Below are 19,947 nucleotides of genomic sequence, written 5' to 3'. Positions count from 1 at the left end.
ATAATTTAACGATAAAATTTAAGAAAATTTAAGGGCAGAAATACGAGAAAATTATCATTTTTCTGCTATTTTAAATCATCTTACAAAGCTCACTCTACTTGGAGATTAAAATCGTAATGTTCTATAATTTTTAAGGTAACATCTTGCAAAAGAAATGTGAAAAATAGTCGTGGTTTAAGTAAGCTGCGTCAATATGATTTAAAATTTTTGTTTATTTTTCTGTTATCCTGCATCAAAGAGAGAGAGAGAACATTATATAGTAGTACATTAAGAGAGGCTATTAAACGTGAATTTTGATATGATTAGTAAGCATCTGCTGCTGCAACATCGTTCTAGGAAATAAATAAGTTTATCTTAATTGCACCAAACGGAAGTTGGCTATGTAGGAACAAATAAGTATGTTTTGAAACACACAGGAGATATAAATTGACTTTAGAGAATGAATATGGTTTGATATATTTTTATGATAATCCAAAAGATCTGTTTCCAAAATTATATAGTTTCAGATGATTTTAATAGCCGTTTGTATTTATGTCCTTTATTATATAATAGAAAACATTTGGCTTGTAAATCAACAAAATATATAATTTTACATGTAAAATTCTAAAAAATGAATATACCCTGTAGAAACATATAAAGATGGATATTGTGAAACAAAGCTGTAAGAATTATTCGATGACCTTTTTATAAACATTCTTCACCTTGATTGTGACGCAACTTCAGATGTTCCTCTTTCAATTTTGGATGTAAATACAATATAGATTGAAGAGGAAGTATTAAAACATGATACCACTCTTCTTTAGTGTGATAATGTTCTTATTTGTTTTAAAGAACACATGTGTTCGGTAATTTTACATAACACAGGTGTTTCAATCATTAAATACTCAATGATCGTGAACTTTATATTCTGCTGAATCTGATAATTTAAGATACTTGATAACCTTTATATTTCTTTGATAATAGGAGATTATAGATGGTAATTGATGGCCGTGTAAAAAATAATTACCTTATGATAAATAGAAAGATAGCTCATAGAATGAAACAAGGACTGAAGAATTGCCAATTATGTAAATGCGATAAGGTGAATATATAGTAATATATTTAGGTATTTTAATGCAAAAGTATACCTTTAGAAATTCAGTTATTTATCCTTGATAATTTATGAAATGAGAAAAAGTTTAAAAAGATTACGATTTTACCTGTCCCAACAGTTCATTCATTATTGAGTACGCTGTTATAAAAAAACAATAACAATTATTTGATTTTTAATATGTTATGAGTATTTTTCATTTAAATAGGTAAGCATTTTCTTGATAAATATCACGAAACAAAGAAATGTCTTAAATAAGGAACATTTGAAAGTGTAAACTGAATTTACCTTTGAACATATAATATAATAACCGATACTTTAGTTTTATAGAGCATTAGAATACACTTTAAAAATATAAATGTTTTTGAGATGTTACAAGAGCTTACAATAACATTAATTAGGCCAAGTCAGGTAGTTAAAGTACTACTAGTTGACCACTTGCCCGTCACAGTGGCAGATTTGAATCCCGCCTAGGAATTTGAATTATTTTTATATGTGAGAAAGCAATCCACCCTGCTTGCGGTTCGTCGATGGTTCTACTTATGTGCCAGCTCATGCCTGAACTAGTGCAGCACCCGAGGCACAAATAGAGCTGGAGAGTACCACATTAACATAACAGTTATGGTATGACAAAACCAAAGAAAAATACATCATAAATGATGAACCAATTTGTAATTTAAGTCCTGCATATGATATAAGCCATGATAATATCGAAACACACCGATCAAACAGAATAATACTATAAGATTTTTTCTATTATTCAACTTCACACAATACTAGATTTTAGGCATGTTTTTTACAGCTCCATGAATTAAGCTTTTGATTTGTTTCAAAACGTATTCTGTGTCCTTTATAAGGAATGCGACACTTCAAAGCATACAACATAGTGCGAAATTGCTAATTATTTTTGTCTGTCTGCACATGACACAGAATAGTTTACATCCTAAGGCATGACTGCTGATGAGATAGTTATATTATCTGAAGGTGGTTTTGAAACAAGTGATTTATTGTACAATTAATGCGATATTATACACATGATCAATTAAACTACATGCATAAGTATAAATATTCCAATCTGGTTAATACTTCAGAAGAAGAAAATTGATAAACGAAAATAGATAAAATAGTCAGGGGTTGAGTTCCAAAGAAAATCACAAAAAAAGCCGTTGATTGGCTCTTGAAAGAGAGCAAAGCTGTACATTTTAAGTGAAAATGACATTTCATAATATATTCATTGGGAAAATGACAAAAACAGCTACATTATCAAATTTCTTCACTATCTTTTTATATCATCACCGTGTATCTATAAACTTAAGCTCATCACGAATATCGCAATAAGTATGAGTTTCAGGTATGGCCATCATAACGGGCACTATAAGGAACTGAAAAATTGACAACCTAAGTCAGACATATACCTTAAAGACACATGTATGCATTTAAACAAAATTTACCGTTAGGAGATCGAGTTAAGGCCCTCTCTGAAGTTACTTTTGAATGCTAGAAGGGCCCTTTTTCATAAATAAGGAACTTTTAAATAATCTACAATTTCATCCTTATGAACAATGTTTTCCCATTAATTTTCGATAAAAACACAATGTAACATCCAGCCAATAATCCACATAAGCAAAATGATTGTTTCTACCCAAAACTTAAGAAATATGTATAAAAATGTTACCCTACCACACCCATTTTTAACATGTGTTTGATCAAATTCCTACTCAGAAAGTAAATGTGTGCAACAGTTCAGATCATTTCCTCATTCCACTTTCATAAAGAAGCCAAATGTGTTGAAATTCGTACAAAACGCCATAAAACGCAATTAGATCCTTTTAACGAAAATCGATCAAAGAAACACACTACATATCGGTAATCAATTTAATTATTTTAAGTCAGACTTTTTCCTTATTATCCTTTATACATACTGTCTTTTTTCGTTTACGTGATCAAGATGATCTGCGTAAGATTTTCAAGTTTTATATTTTGAGGCTTTGTGGAGCTCTTTGCAATAAAAGGTTCTCAATAGCATTGCAAATATTGCAAAATAAAAGCAGTTGCATATTCACAGACAGACTTTACATTCGATATCATAAATGTAGGTTTCTTACCGTAATTTAAACATGGTGATAATGATATTTTTTCACTGATTTTGTGCATTTTAATAAATAAACCATAATATGTCATAAGATATGAATTACTATGTTGGTAGGATAAAATTTCTTTTTACAGATTATTTTATAGTAGAAGTGTATTAAATGTACTCGTATTTTATATTGCCTAAAAGTTTTTAACCAAGAATTTATCAGTTTTGTATGATTTTAATATAATATTAAACCACTTAAAAACGAAAACTTTGAATCTGAATTTGAAAAGTAAATAAAATATTTTGATTATAATTCCTATGTCTGTGCAACTGTTACAGTATTTTAAGTAGGAAAATACTCCGTTATATATATAAATCATGTCTTTTGGCAAAGAGAAAAACGGTTATCGGTATAATTATATTGATCTTGTTCCAAGACATTCTCATTAGGGCGTATGTAATATGATTATATGTTAAATTAGTTCATACAAACATTGATTTCAGTGTGATATGGATTATAAAGGTCTCACGACTGATCTCGATCTCTGATAAGAATACCTTGTTTTCTTCCTAGATTTCAGATTGATGGAAATTGAATTATGTTTGCTTACAACATGAAACCTTGCTACATTTCGTAACAGTCAAAAACAATTGTATTCGTGATGAATAATTGTAAAGTGAGTGCCAAGAGCATTTGTGTGTAATATAAAAATGCATATTTTAGTGCCATCATTTATTCAGCCACTTTACTTGTATTTGGTTTAAACTTATACAATTCCCCTGCATGTTCGTGATTAGATTCAGTACATGCAGAACAAAAGAAATCTGATATTAAAGTGGAATAATGAAGTTTGACTTAACTCTAGCGGCCATGAACATACTCAACCAAACCGAGCCGAGCCTGCAATGTTTTCAATTTTGCCGTGTTGGGCTTTCTTTAGGGATTCTGTGTTTCTCTATTCTATTGAACTAAGGTTGTTAGCCATATAAAAAAACATAGTGATTCTTTAGGAACATGAAGAGTGCATAAGACAATAGTGTGTCAACGTGCAATATCAAAAAACCTGAATTGTATGTAACTTAACGTAACGTTCAAATGCAATTTCCTTTAACACAGTTCAAATACAGCAAAATTCCATTAAAAGATTTAGATAATTAAACACAACAACACAAGTTACACATCATTTTGTGTCATTCATATGTTAAAATAGAATCATTGGTTAGAATAAATAGAAGTTAACTTTTACTTAATTTCTTATAAAATAATGATTGGTTAATAATATTTATATTTTTACGGTAATTTTGTTAAAGTTGCTTAAATATATTCAATAACGATGACAGACTTAATCTCTTTATACAATACAATGTAACATTTGGCATACATAATGTTAAAAGCTCCAAATCAACTGGATCAAAAGCTTAAGTCAAATTGATATGCATTAAACATTAATATATATACTTAATATATCTAAAAATACTTGTTGTACTTGTATAAATAAATTTATGAGCATAAATTGTTTAGATCTAAAAGAATGATTTGATATACATGTAGTTAAATAACAACTGGATTCGTTCAATACAATAAATAAAATATATTACATTTTATTTATGAAAAATTATATCAATATCTATTTTATTCAATTAGAAACCACTTATTTTTTTACTAAAGCGTATCTTAATGTGTTAAACAAGGCTATAAACACGTTTTCTCCGTCAGCAATCTCACACCACGCACAGATTTTGTGAATTGTTTTTGTTTTTGAACGAATGGAAATAATCCCGAGAGAAATATTTGCGGAGTCTATTGACCCTAGCAGGCAAATGACTTATATACGAAAGACCGGTGGTGACATTTCAACTTCTTGAATTGTCGTGTTCATCTTCACCATTTCCCAATTTCAACTTCAAGAATACACAATTTCAACAGACAAAATTTACGAATTCACGATTTCAACTTCGTGAATTTAAGATTTCAACTTAATGAATTCACGATTTCAGCTTCATGAATTCACAATTTCAACTTCATGAATTCAAAACGTTCCGTATGTTGAAAACGTGCATTCACGAAGTTAAAATCGTGAATTCGCGAAGATGAAAACGGGATTTCATGAAGTTGAAATGTTCCCATCGGTCATTCGTACTTATAGTCATATTGATGTGGAACAATTTGTTGACATTCAGAACTCGGCTTAATTATAATATTATCCTTCTATTGTGAGAACTGAAATCACACAAAGAAATTGCTAAACGTGATTTTCCCTTTAAGTTAAAAATTACCCTGATAAATAGAAATAGGCAAAAATAAGATAAAAAAAATATTACAAGTAAGATAAAACAGAACTTTTTCTTTTGCACTTAAAATTAATCTTTAATTACAAATGCATTTTTTCAAGCCCCCCCCCCCCCCGTTGACGTTATCATACGCAATATTACTTTGATATAATTCGTTAATCAGATATGAAGAACCTTAGATGCAACCACAGGAAGTTGACTGGTTAGTCATTTTAGAATTAAAAGCCAATTGATGAATATTAAAAAGTTTCTAAAAATGTTTACCTAGAAGCTAGTTAGAAAATGATAGACGATTTTACTTGTCTGTTTTCCTGACAGTGCATGTATTTACCTACTGTATTATAATGTGCTTTAGTTAGCGTTTTAGTTAGCGTTATATTGTTACACCGAAGGTATGTTTAAATACACTATGCATTTAATTACGAGTGTATTGTTTTATAAATTATTTTGTCCATTTTTTTCAATGAAATAATTTGATACTTTCACTATTCTTCTTTTATCTTCTTATCTATTATTCTTATCCTATATGAAATTACCACTAACACATTATATTTGTGTAAATACAGTTTATTTTCGATTGATCAAGATCTCTGACACTATAAAGATAAAATTTAAGACAATATTTAACGCTGAAATACGTGAAAATTATCATTTTGGCCTATCTTAATCGATCTTGCAAAATTCAGAAATTCAAATCGTAGTGATCTATAATTGTTCATTAAAATTTGTATCTGTATTTAAAAAATGTTTAAGAATGTGAAAAATAGTCAGAGTAAGCTGCAGCAACATGAATTAAATGTCACAGGTTTAAAGAAACTATCAATTGTGCAAGTGATCGTCCATAAATATGTAGTATAATGCCAAATTGATTACAAAATTATTGGCTTAAAACGCACTACACAAACTGGAGTAAGCAGCCGCTGTACTGCGTCAAGTCTAGCATGTACACATAATAGGTCTACGAAACTTATTTGTGTTAAGTATGGAACATTTTTCTAGGATTAGCATAAAATATTTTACTTTACTTGCAATATTTGTTCGAAAACAAAACAGTAACTTAAACATATTAGAGGTGAGAAAGCTCTTTGAAGTCTCTATAAAACAAATCCCCCTGGACATTTGGGACAATTTATGAAACAGATGCCATGTTATATTTTATAAATGACGATTTAGACATGATATTTCCTTTTTACAGTTCTGATTAAATCCGATGAGAGTTAGTTTAAACATAGTTTATTTCGAACAAATTCACAATATATATACAGACAGTAATGTACACAATACAAACATGATATGTTGAAAAAGGATTGGGTCCGAAAGCTGAGCTTATAAAGGCCTTCTCCTTATAGATTTACAATGCATAAAATACGGCATGACAGTATATGTGACTTGCTTGAAATATATCTGATTTTACATTGTTTTTAAGAAGTTAAAGTCAAAATCGTTTCTAACATTTAGTTATAATATAAAGCAAAAATATATACAAAAAAGAAATGAGAATACAAGACTGCATCATTCTGTAATATAAAATTAAAGAGAAATAACGTTAATTAAGATAGAAAGAAATGTAAGAAGAAACTTTCAGCAAAATAATAAAGAAGAAGAAATAACTGAAATGTGGATCATTCGGATAGTTCGACGATTTAAATGGGAATTATTTAGTGATTCGAGCTGATGTGAATATGCTTAAGAGAATCTCCTGCTTTCTCGGATGTATGAACGTCTTCAAACAGTCTTCTGTTTGCATCATTACTAATGTTTAGGACTCCATTTAATACTTTTTGGAGAGTTGCTGAACAAATAGTAGATATAGTGTTAAGAAAAGAGGTCCTGCTGTCAACATAGCTTTGACATTCAAAGAAAAAGTTGTAATTACTTTTCACTATGGCACACTGACAAAGAGGAGATAGGGGAATATTTTTCTTAAATAGATGCTGATTTAGAGAACTACATTCAGTACGATAGAATGGTAGATCTGCCATTTTCTATCGCCTTCAAATAGATAAATCGGACAACTAGAGCTGCTTCGTCTCAAATGGGATTTGAAAGCGAACAGTGAACGTAAATTTTGTACTTCAGTTGGAAGGGCGTTCCATTTATTCAGAGCAGTTGGAAGAAAAGCATTTAAAGAGTTGTTCGTGTTCGAATAGTCTGAATATTTGTAGCATTGCGTAGATCGTACCTTGAATTTTCGCCTACAGTAGGTGGAAGTAAAGAACACAAGTAATCTGGTGTTAAGCCATTTTTCATTTTATAAAGTCAGATAAGCATATGATTATTTCTTCGAGATTCTAAGGATTCCCAAGGAACTTCACTATGGAATTTATCTAATGATAAAAGTTTTGTAGCACCGCACACAATACGAGACGCTTCATTTTGAATTTTGTCAAGCTCAAGTTTCTCATATTGTGTGCAGTTTAGATAGCCAACATCGGCGTATTCCAAACTCGGTCGAATGAAAGTTAAATATATCACTTCAAGAGATCTACGGTCAAGCTGAAACTTCAATTTCTTCATAATAAGTATCCTCATCCAGGCTCGTTCGGTAATATAGTTAATGTGACAATGCACGAGCAATCATCTAAAAGGTGGAGGCCAAGAAGTTTGTGACTGTTTACGGTTGTTATTTGTTGGTTATGCATAAGAAGTGAAGGATGAAAGGGTTTATTTCTTTTACGAGAGATAATCATAGATTCAGACGTCGATGGATTGAAAGTAACCCTCCATTTTTTAGCCCAAGCTGATATCTTGTCTATATCAGATTGAAGTGTTTCAGCAGCAGAAGCAGGGTATTCAACAGTAATATGTAAACTGGTATCGTCAGCAAAAAGATTAATTTTAGAGATGAGAATTAAAACAGCGTTCTCAAAAAACAGTGTTTAATACATTTGGAAAAATTTTGATGATTTATACGTTCAACTATTACCACACTGTATTATCTGTAGTTTTAACTGTTAACTTTTCTGTAATCCAACATCAAAGAGAGTAAAAAAGTTTATTTGTTAACACCATATGTTAGTTATAACTGACATATTATTAAAAGAGGCTATTATAAGTGAATTTTGTTAAAGTCAGTTAGCATCTGTCGCTGCAATAGTGTAATAAATAGGAAATAAATAAGTTCATATAAAAATGCACCGAACTGAAGTTGCCTATGTAGGAACAATTTATTATGTTGGAAACACACAGGAATGTCAAAATTGACTTTAACATATGAATATGCTTTGATATATTCTTTATGATAATCCACAAGATAAATTTTGTTGCTTACATTTATAGTTGAAGATGATTTTAATAGGTGTTTGCTTTAAAATTTTGTTCTGTTTACAGAAAACATTGGGCACAAAACATGATGTTAAATTCTAAAACATAATTACTCTCTAGAAACATATAAAGGCAGATATTGTGAGATAGTGATATAATAATTATTCGACAATGATAGTCAACTAGTATAGATTGAGAAGGAACTATTGAAACATGACACGCCTCATATGTATTATGAACATATTCTTATTAGTTATACAAAACCCATTTACTTTCCCAAGTTTTACATAAAGCAGGTGTTTTGAATCATTAAATACTCAATGTTCGTGACTTTAATATTCTGCTGAATCTGATTATTTACAATACATGATAACCTTAATATTTCTATTATGATAGAAGATTATAAATTGTAATTGATGGCTGTGTAGAAATAATTGAAATCTAATAATTAAGAAATTATCTAATAAAATGAAAACATAAACAGAAAAAAATTGTTAATTATACATTAAATGTGTTATTTTGCCTTAATAGTTGATATAGAAAGAAGTTTTTAAAATATTACGATTTGTATCTTCTCTCCATAGTTCATTCATAATTGAGTACGCTGGTATACAAACAACATCCAACAATAATATGATTTTTGATATGTTATGAGTATTTGTATATGAAAAGGTAAGTATTTTATAGAAACACATCGTGAAAACTAAATATCTTAAATAAAAAAAAAACATGGAACTTAATATTGAATTAATTTTACATTTTCATTGAATGGAATGCTAGTATATTATAAATATCGCTGTTCCATAAATTTGATAGATCATTAGTATAAACCTTAAATATATCATATTTTGGAGATGTTACTGTGCTTACAATAATATAAATGCGGCCAAAGCCGAGTTGTGAAAGTAAAAGAAATTAACGACCAGCCCAACACAGTTGTGGATTCGAATCCCGCCTAGGAATTTGAATTATTTTATGTGAGAAAGCAATGCACCCTGCTTGCGGTTCGTTGATGGTTTTACTTATGTGCCAGCTCATGCCTGAACTAGTGCAGCACCCGAGGCACAAATAGAGCTGGAGAGTACCACATTAACATAACAGTTATGGTATGACAAAACCAAAGAAAAATACATCATAAATGATGAACCAATTCGTAATTGAAATCCTGCATATGATATAAGCCATGGCACATTGAGTACTTAGCAAATAATATCGTAAAGCATTAATCAAACAGAATAATACTATAAGATATATTCTATTCTATACTAGATTTTAGGCATGTATTTTACAGCTCCATGAATTAAGCTTATGATTTGTTTCAAAACGTATTGTGTGAACTTAATAAGGACTGCGACACTGCAAAGCATACAACATAGTGCAAAATTGCTTATTAATTTTGTCTGTCTGCACATGACACAGAATAGTTTACATCCTTAGGCATGAGATAGTTATATTATCTGACGGTGGTTTTCAAACAATTTTAAGTGATTTTTGTACAATTAATCATTACCGTGTATCTATAAACTATAGCTCATCACGAATATCGTAATAATTATGAGTTTAAGGTAATGACCATCAAAGCGGGCACTATAAGGAACTGAAAAAAATGACAACATAGGTCAGACATACACCTTAAATGACACCTGTATGTAAAATTTAAACCAAATTTACCGTTGGGAAGTCGAGTTATGGCCACTTTTCTGAATTTAATTTTGGTTGCTATAAGGGCCCTTTTTCATAAATAAGGATGAAAATAAGAAGTTTTAAATAATATACAATATTATCATTTTAAACAATGTTTTCCCATTAATTTTTATAAGAAACATCCAGCCAATAATCCACATAAGCAAAATGATTGTTTTTTCCCAAAAACTTATGAAATATTTATAAAAATGTTACCCTACCACACCCATTTTTAACATGTGTTTGACCAAATTCCTACTCGGAGAGTCTAATTTAAAAAAAATATATTTAAATGAGTGCCTATTTTTAAGTTTCCCTAAATTTTGTCAAAAGTATATTGCTTGATCTTGCAAAATATTAAATACTTCTACCGTCTGTTTTTGATATAACTGCACTTTCAAAGTATGAGGTACCATATTTTTGTTAGATTTAGCATTATTTAGCCAATAAATACCTATATGGTAATTCAATACTTAAAATTTAACATTTTCGTCTGCCAAAAAGGGATATGAGAGATACATAAATGTTTAAAGAAAAAAAGAAAAGAAAGTTGACTCTTCTGGGTTTTGAACCCCAGGCCCTCAGTTTCAATGTATTCAATAGTAGTTCTAGTCTATTTGAATACATTTCAATGCGAAGGTAATGCATTAGGATGGCCATACCTTAAACTTTGACCAGGTATTATTTAAGGAAATCTTACTAGGAATATTATTTATATTAACTTATACTAACTTATTCATTTTACGCTGGCAAATATTCTTACAAAGAGACTCCACTGAGGGTTTTTTGACATAAAGGACTTTAATTAAATTGTTAGGATTCCCCTATACCATATGTTGTGGGTCTATACAAAGAGCATATGTGCAACAGTTCAGATCATTTGCTCATTCCACTTTTATAATGAAGCCAAATGTGTTGAAATTCGTACAAAACGCCATAGAACGCCATTAAATCCGTTTAACTCAAATCGAACAAAGAAACTCATTAAATATTGGTAATCAATTTAATTAATTTACGTCAGACTTTTTCCTTATTATCCTTTTTACATACCGGTATTTACTCGTTTAAGTGATCAACATAATCTGCGTTAGATTATCAAGTTTTTATTTTTATTTTGAGGCTTTGTGGAGCTCTTTGCGATAAAAGGTTCTCATTTGCATTGCAATTACTGCAAAATTAAAGCAGTTGCATATTCACAGACAGACTTTACAGCCGATATCATAAATTTAGGTTTCTAACTGTTATTTAAACATGATAATAATGATATTTATTCACTAATCTTGTAGCCTGAAGCTTAAAATGTATATTATGTAGGAAGGAAAGCATCGTTTATCTGGAGTAATTTAGATGTATTTGGTGCATTTTAATAAATACCATAAGATGTGATAAGATTTGAATTACTATGTTGTTAGGAATTAATTTCTTTTTACAGATTATTTTATAATAAAAATAAAAAATGTATTAAATTTACTCGTATTTTATATTGCCTAAAAGTTGTAAAGCAGAATTTATCATTTTTGTATGGTTAATATAATATTGAACCACTTAAAAAAGGAAACATTGAATTCAAATAGAACATTTTAATTAGTTTTCCTGTGCAACTGTTACATTAGATAAAGAAGGAAAATACTCCTGTATATATAAATCATGTTATTTTTTGTGGCAACGAATAAAACGATTATCGAAATAACTACAGTGAATATGATTATAAGTTGATTTTTCTAAAATAATTTTATATAAGCATTGGTTTAACTGTGATATATACTATATAAGTCCCACGACTGATCTCGATCTCTGATAAGAATACCTTGTTTTCTTTCTAGATTCCAGATTGATTGAAATTGAATTTTGTTTGCCTACAACATGAAACCTTTCGGTGAGGCGATTGGCTACATTTCGTAACAGTCAAACACAATGGTATTCGTGATGATTAACTGTAAAGTGAATGCCAAGAGTATTTCTGTGTAATCTACAAATGTATATTTTAGTGTCGTCATTCATGAAGCCACATTTCTCGTATTTAGTTAAAACTTATATACTTCCCCTACATATTCGTGATGAGAGTCAGTATCCACAGACAAAACAAATCTAAATCAGACAATAAGGTAATAGATTTCAAAAGATTTATGAACTACCTTGTTTTCTCCCTATATTTCAGAGTGTTGGAATTTGATTTTTTGTTTGCCTAAACCTTTACGTGATTTGCTACATTTCAAAAAAAAAATATTCGTGATGAATAACTGTAAAGTGAGTGCCAAGAGCATTTCTGTGTAATTTAAAAATGAATATTTTAGTGTTATTATTTAGCCAGCAACTTAACTTATATTTAGTTTAAACTTATAAAATTCCTCTGCATGTTCGTGATGAGAGTCAGTACAGTCATACAGAGCAAATAATCAAATCCGACAGTAAAGTTGATTTAAGTGGATTAATGAACTTGCAATTACAACTACCGTCCATGAACAGGCTCAATCACACCGAGCCTGCAATATTTTCAATTTTGCCGTGTTGGGCTTTCTTAAGGGATACTATTTTTCATTATTCTATTGAAGTTAGGTAATTAAGCCAAATAAAAAAAAATAGCCTAGTGATTCTGTAGGAATATGAAGAGTGCATAACACAATAATGTGTCAACATGCAATATATAGTATTCAAAAACACCGAATTGTATGAAACTTAATGTAACATTCAAGTGCAATTTCCTTTAACGCAGTTTAAATACTGCAAAATTGCATTAAGATACTTAGGTGAATAAACATGACAACCAACACAAGTTACATATCAATTTGTGATGTGTTAAAATAAAATAATTGGTTACAATTAATAGAAGTTAACTTTTTACTTAATATAATAATTTATGGTTAAGAATATTTTCTTTTTTTAAAGCTCCAAATGAACAAACTTGAACGAAAGGTAAAGTCAAATTGATATGCATTTAACTTCTATATAACTGAAAATAAGTGTATATTAAATAATTGTTGAGATTTATTAATAAATTTGTGAGCATAAATTATTAAGATCTAAAAGAATGTAATTAGATAGTTAAATAACATTTACTGGATTCGTTCAATATAACAAATAAAATATCTAACACTTTTTTCTAAATAAGGTATGTCACAATAATATACTTATTTAATAATTCAATTAGAAACCACTTATTTTTATTAAAGTGTTTCTTGGTCTATTAACCAGTTTGTCTTCATCTTTTGTATTTTTACACCTTTCATAGCTTTAATGAACGGGTTTTGCTTTTGAACGTATTGAAAAATCGCTCGCGAGATATTTGACCTTAGCAGGTGGTTGATTTATATTCATATTGATGCGGAACAATTTGATGACTTTCAGAACTTTAACTCATATAACATGATATTAATCTTCTTTTGTGAGAACTGAAATAATGCAATTGCTAAAAGTGATATTCTTTTATTTATTACCCTTAATATAGGCAAAGAAAAGATAAAAAAAATAGTACAAATAAGATAAAAAAAGAATGAACTTTTTTTGAAAATTATCTTTAATCACAAATGCGTTTTTTTTTCATACCTAAGCCCTTGACGTTATCATACGCAAGGTTACCATGCTATCATTCTTTGATACTTTGATCAGATATGAAAAACCAAATATACAACCACACCACAGGGAGTTGACTGGTTGATCTTTTTAGAATAAAAATCCAATTGATGAATATCAAAAAGTTCAAAAGATGTTAACCGAGAAGCCATTTTGAAAAATGATAGAAGAGTTTCCTTTAAATTATTTGATACTTTCACTTTTTTTTTAAAAAAATGTAAATTCCTTTCTGAACAAACCAGAAATAACCAGCAATATTTTGTAATTTGTACTGCGATTTTTAATTTTGAGCAATAAAGATGAATGTTTGTATTTAGACAGATAAAATACATACTTGAATAATTAAAGATATATGAGGTGATATAATGGTGCAAAAGCTTCTTATATGATTGTAATGTTACTCCATACTGTTTATTAATACATGTTTTTATACGAAATCTGTGTTAAAGTTTTTATCATCAAGGTCAGAAAATAATATTTCATTTTATACACAATTTTGAAATTTATCATTTCAGAAAATAATAAGCCGGAGGTTAACGAATTTGTTATATCTAATCAAACAGATCTGAATAGATTCATCATATCTAATTGAGATCACAAATTATAAATAAATACCCTTGCTAATGGATACAAGTTCCACCCATCTTCATCAAATCCTGATTTTGTAACATTTTCAACTTCCGTCGATGTCATAACTTCCGGTGTAGTCATGTTTTTTTTGCTAATTTCTATTCAGTTTTTCAAAAAGCACATATATCTATCTTCAATGCATCCAAGAGAAACTCACATTTAAAGAATTAATAAATTTTAAAATATATCATTTTTAATATAGCCTAATAAATGTATCCAAGAACCGACAATAACTATTGTTTTAAACTCAATTTGTTTTGCCAAACCGATAATGATCTTACATGTTTATATGACTACCACCGATTGTAGTAGAAGCAAGATCTAAAGATCTAAGTTTAAACTATTTTTTTATGTTGGTTATGTAGACAGCCTGAAAAATAACGCTAGCAAGATCACCCCACAGTGTTACTAAAAACCTGTTATTGGTAAAAGCTCTCTGTGAATGTTATACGAAATGCAAACACAAATACATATAACATTGCCCAATGCAGAAAAAAAACATAAAAGCAGTATTGTTCTCAACTTTGTATTTTGTCCTTTTGATTTCACATTTTTCACAGAAGTTAATTCGTGTACCATCAGGAATGATATATTCTTTACCCCGGAAAAGGAAATGAGGCAAGATTGTGTAAGACATGTATTTCATATTGATATTATGACTTTAAAATTGTAAATGAGGTTATATGTGGTATGATATACAGGGTAACTTCTGAAAAAAGAACATCTCTGAGACTAGCCAAAAAGTTCGGAATTTGGAAGTTTCCGGATTTCAAAAGTTCAGAATAAAATGAATAAGTAGACAAATGTTAAAGAAGACATGATGAAAAATATATGAAGCTGATTAAATGCATAAAATGGCAAAATTATAGGCTTTTAAAAAAGTTTATTGAATTTGTTGATACAATAGCATAATTTATCCTTTTGTATATTTCGTGTAGTACCAGCTATTAATCTTTTAATTTTTGTTTTCCATGTCATTATACTTCTCAGTCTTTTAATTTTCACACTTCGCCATAATCAAGTGTCTGACATGCTGGACAGTTTATGATTCTAATAGGTGTCAAGATAAATGGTTATAATTGCTAATTGGAAGATATGACATTTAAACAGATATTTTAATAGCACATAAAACATTGACTATATATCTCTTTCCGGTATTAAAGTAACTTTAAAACGAATATACATGATATCAAATCTGGTGTAACTTTACTGTCCTACAATGTGCTTTGTAGAGGTAATAACTGAAATAATGTTGTAAGCCAAAGCTTTGTAGAAATTAATGTCATCAAGACAACAACATTGGAAGAAATTGTAACATTTAAACTGCATTGCGTTGATTATACGGCTTGTGTCATATTGAATATCATACTAGGGCAGTATATAACGAATGCTTAATGACATATTTGCATGTTGTAAGGCGTTATGAGTATCAATACGTTTAATATCTCGTGCATTAATTTTGAATCACAGGCATTGACAAAACATAAAAATGAACATTTTGCTTTGTAAATGAAAGGATTACCTCTTAAAAAGGTTCAGCGATCTATGATTAGTTGTAATTTTGTCTGCATTTTGTTGACATTAAAATGCTATTCCAACCATAGAAACAGTAACATTTGAAAAGGCACTTGATCGCGCTCGTGTGATCACAAATAATTCAAAATTTAAAGAATTATTAGATAAAGATGTGAAATCTTTATTCGAAAACTTGATGCTGATATTTCTACTTTTCTAGTCTAAAAGTTTTATTATTCTATGCGCTTGTTTGCTGTTTGCTTTAGATCATTGCAATAGTAAAATATAGATATAGCAACCTTTCAAATAACAAATAAACTGATATTTTTCCAGATATTATCTCAGATCAAAAATGCACGCTACATGACACACCCCTTTACAACTGTGGTATCAAACAACGAACAAGACTTTAGATTTGCATATCAGCTTTCAGGCTGGCTAACAGAACGTTAGATGTTCTACTCATGTTCCCAAAGTGGCTCCTGAATTCTTCCTCCACAAGTACAGCTGTAATGCTGGGGAATTGCAATATGAACAACACAGTGTCGATGTCGCGCCCCTTAAACGATGATAATAAAGATAGTTATAAGTATGAAAATAACCCATTGATGTGACCCACTTAACAATGATTGATGCAGATTATGCTGATTTTTATCTTTTCAGGCATGAACTATACAATCATATGCAATTAAATTTGTCAGCGATACGAGCGTTTGTTCTCGACAGAAGATAAGTGATATGATTATCGCGCAGAACTGCACGGCCATATAACATAATTTTTTGTCTTTTCCTTAAAATATCACGAAGAAGAATGCTCCGTAGAAGGAAGCAACTAAATAAACAACCAAACGTATTATAAAATTTAAAAAGCAGTATCAAATTAATATGACCCTTCATCTTTGAGTTATAAGGTCGATATTTTATTCTATTGTCTTTCACCGAATATACGAATTACATCAAATAAAATATATTTATTTTCCGAACAGTGCCATTTAAGAACAAGAAAAAAAGTAGGAGAGGCCATAAAATATTAGGAATAAAATAGTGTGTTTCTTCTGACATGCTGTTGTTAAATGTTTAAGTGACCAGATCTTGTTAATTTTCGACACTGTAAATTATGCCAACAAGAGTTTTAGTTTATACAGAATTCATTTCAGTTCGATTGTAAAGGACGCTAGAAGCTTATATAAGACACACTCTTAAATCCTTTCCTTGAACAAACCAGTACTCAAGTCTTTTGTTCCAACAGTTTGCCTCTGAAGGGGTTTGAACCTACGCGGAAAGCGATCAACAGGAATTGTGTTCGCTATTTATACATAAAATAGAATTTTTGTAAATGTTGTATGACAATAAACTATTTAGCCTCTTTCACATATTTTTATATGCAATATAAAATTTTCATAAGCTAACTTAAACATAGGTTAAATATTTTTTCTCTTTTTTACATAGATATATTTATATACGACATAAAGAAGAACAAGGCAGAGTCAAACAAGCCTGTATATCCACATTCAAGTAGTCCAACGAGGCGCTCTACTGGTCCATGACTAACTTTAAGGTCTCTTATTCATTTACCAAAGAACTTGATTAGTAATGATTTCAAAATAGAGTCTTGACAATGTCAGTACAATCATGTAAAAAATATTCAGCAATGAAGGTAAAGCATAAACTTTTCATTTAAACAATGGAATAGTGAATGAATAACATCATAATAAGTTCATTAACACGCGAAGCATAACATATCCTTACTTAATTTTCAGTCATTTCTCTACATTACCGTACTTGCTTTTCCTATAAATCAATTGATTAAAAGATAATCTATTCCCGAAAAAAAATGTTTTGTGTTTTTACACTCAATCCTTTCCTCTATGATCTTAACGATTATACATTATATTTGCGTAAATATAGTTTATTTTCGATGGTATCAAAATCGCTGATACTTAAAAGATAAAATTTAAGACAATATTTAACGCAAAAATGCGAGAAAATTGTCATTTTGACCTATTTTAAATGATCTTACCAAATATGCAGATTCAAATGGTAATGTTCTATAATTTTTCAAAAACACATTTGGATCTGTATTTAAAAAATGTTTAAGAATGTCAAAAATAGTCAGGGTTTAATTAAGCTGTATCAATATGATTTAAAATGTCACAGGTTTAAATAAACTATCAATTGTGCATGTGAACGCTGGGGAAAACAAAAACATACATTTTTAGTATAATGCCAAATCGATTACTAAATTCTAGCATGTACAAATAATAGGTATATTGACTTCCTTCGACGAAACTTATTTGTATTAACCATGGAACATTTTGCTAGGGCATTATTTTACTTTACTTACAATATTGTTTCGAAAACACAACTTTATCATGTTTAAAGTGAGAACGCTCTTTGGAATATCCATAAAAGTGATTCACTTGGTCTATTGGGACATTTTATGAAACAACTGACATGTTATATTTTATAAGTGACGAATTAGAATTAATATTCCTTATTTAATTTTCTGATGGGTTAAAACAGCGTTTGTTAAATATATGTGTTTAAAACGTTTGGAAACAAAAAAGGTAAAGTTATTTCTCGATTCTTAATCGTTAATTTTGACGATTTTATATCAAAAGTTCTAACTTATGTTTACCTCATCAAAGATAGAGACAAAAGTGGATCTGTTAACATCATATGTTAGTTATTACTGATATATGATTAAGAGAGGCTATCATACGTGAATTTGGTTATACAGTGTAATTAGTTAGCATCTGCTGCAGCAACATCGTTATAGGAAAAATAAGTTTAACTAAAATGCACCAAACGAAAGTTGCCTATGTAGGAACAAATAAGTATGTTCAGGAATATCAAAATTGACTTTAAAGAATGAATATGCTTTGATGTATTCTTTGATCTATCAATGTATTATACTAGCGCTCCATTCAATTAAAAGGTAAATTCAGTATACACTTTCATATGTTTCTTATTTTAGACATTTTTCGTAAAGTATTATAATAATATAATTATTTTTAGAATAATCCAAAAGATAAATTTGGTTCCATACATTATATTGTTTAAGATGATTTTAAAAGCTGATTGTATTTATGTCATTTTTTTATAGAAAAGAATTGGGCATGTATATCCATAAACCATGATGTAAAATTCTTAAACATGGATATATACTCTAGAACATTTGGAACAGGTGGATATTGTGAAACAATGATATAAGAATTATTCGACAATAATTTACTAGCATAGATTGAGGAGAAACTATTAAAACATGATACCCCTCATCTTTAGAGTGAACATTTTCTTATTAGTTTAGTTCAGTACTTTGACAAGTTTAACGTAAAGCAGATGTTTCAATCATTAAATACTCAATGATCCTGAACTTTATATTGTGCTGAATAAGATAATTTACAATACTTGATAACCGTTAAATTTCTTTGATAATAGAAAATTATAGATGGTAATTGATGAGTGTGTAAAAAATGATTACCTTCTAAAAAAATAGGACATTATCTAATAAAGAAATGAAAACCTGGACTGAAGAAATTGCCAATTATATAATATGCATTCAGGTGAATATATAGTGATTTATTTATGTATTTGGATTTGAGGATATACTTTAAAAATTCAATTATTTTGCCTTGATAATTTTTATGTGGTAAGAAGTTTTTAAAAGGTTCAGCTTTGTATCTTATCTTCATAGTTTGTTGGTAATTATGTACGTTCGTATACAAACATCATTCAACATTTATAGGGTTTGTAATATGTTATGAGTCTTTTTATATGAATATGTAAACATTTTATTGATCAATACCCGAATTAAAAATAT

At 29.3% G+C, this 19,947-nt stretch overlaps 1 protein-coding gene across 2 annotated transcripts in view; it reads right to left on the bottom strand.

The window, feature by feature from the left end:
• Positions 1–19,947, bottom strand: part of LOC132724430 (neuropeptide S receptor-like) — a 30,795-nt gene that overhangs the window by 9,321 nt on the left and 1,527 nt on the right. The window contains exon 1 of one of the 2 annotated variants that reach the window (XM_060709290.1): positions 14,595–14,883. The exons of the other annotated variant lie outside the window; for it this stretch is intronic. Within the exon in view, the coding sequence (XP_060565273.1) occupies positions 14,595–14,690 (96 nt within the window). The 5' untranslated portion in view covers positions 14,691–14,883. Of the gene's footprint in view, positions 1–14,594; positions 14,884–19,947 lie in introns of those variants that run through there. 2 annotated transcript variants of the gene reach the window in all.

This window comes from Ruditapes philippinarum, unplaced genomic scaffold (assembly GCF_026571515.1).
Source record: "Ruditapes philippinarum isolate M1 unplaced genomic scaffold, ASM2657151v2 ctg1654_1_1_1_1, whole genome shotgun sequence".
Lineage (NCBI taxonomy): Eukaryota > Metazoa > Mollusca > Bivalvia > Venerida > Veneridae > Ruditapes > Ruditapes philippinarum.
This window is presented reverse-complemented; position numbering and strand designations above follow the sequence as displayed.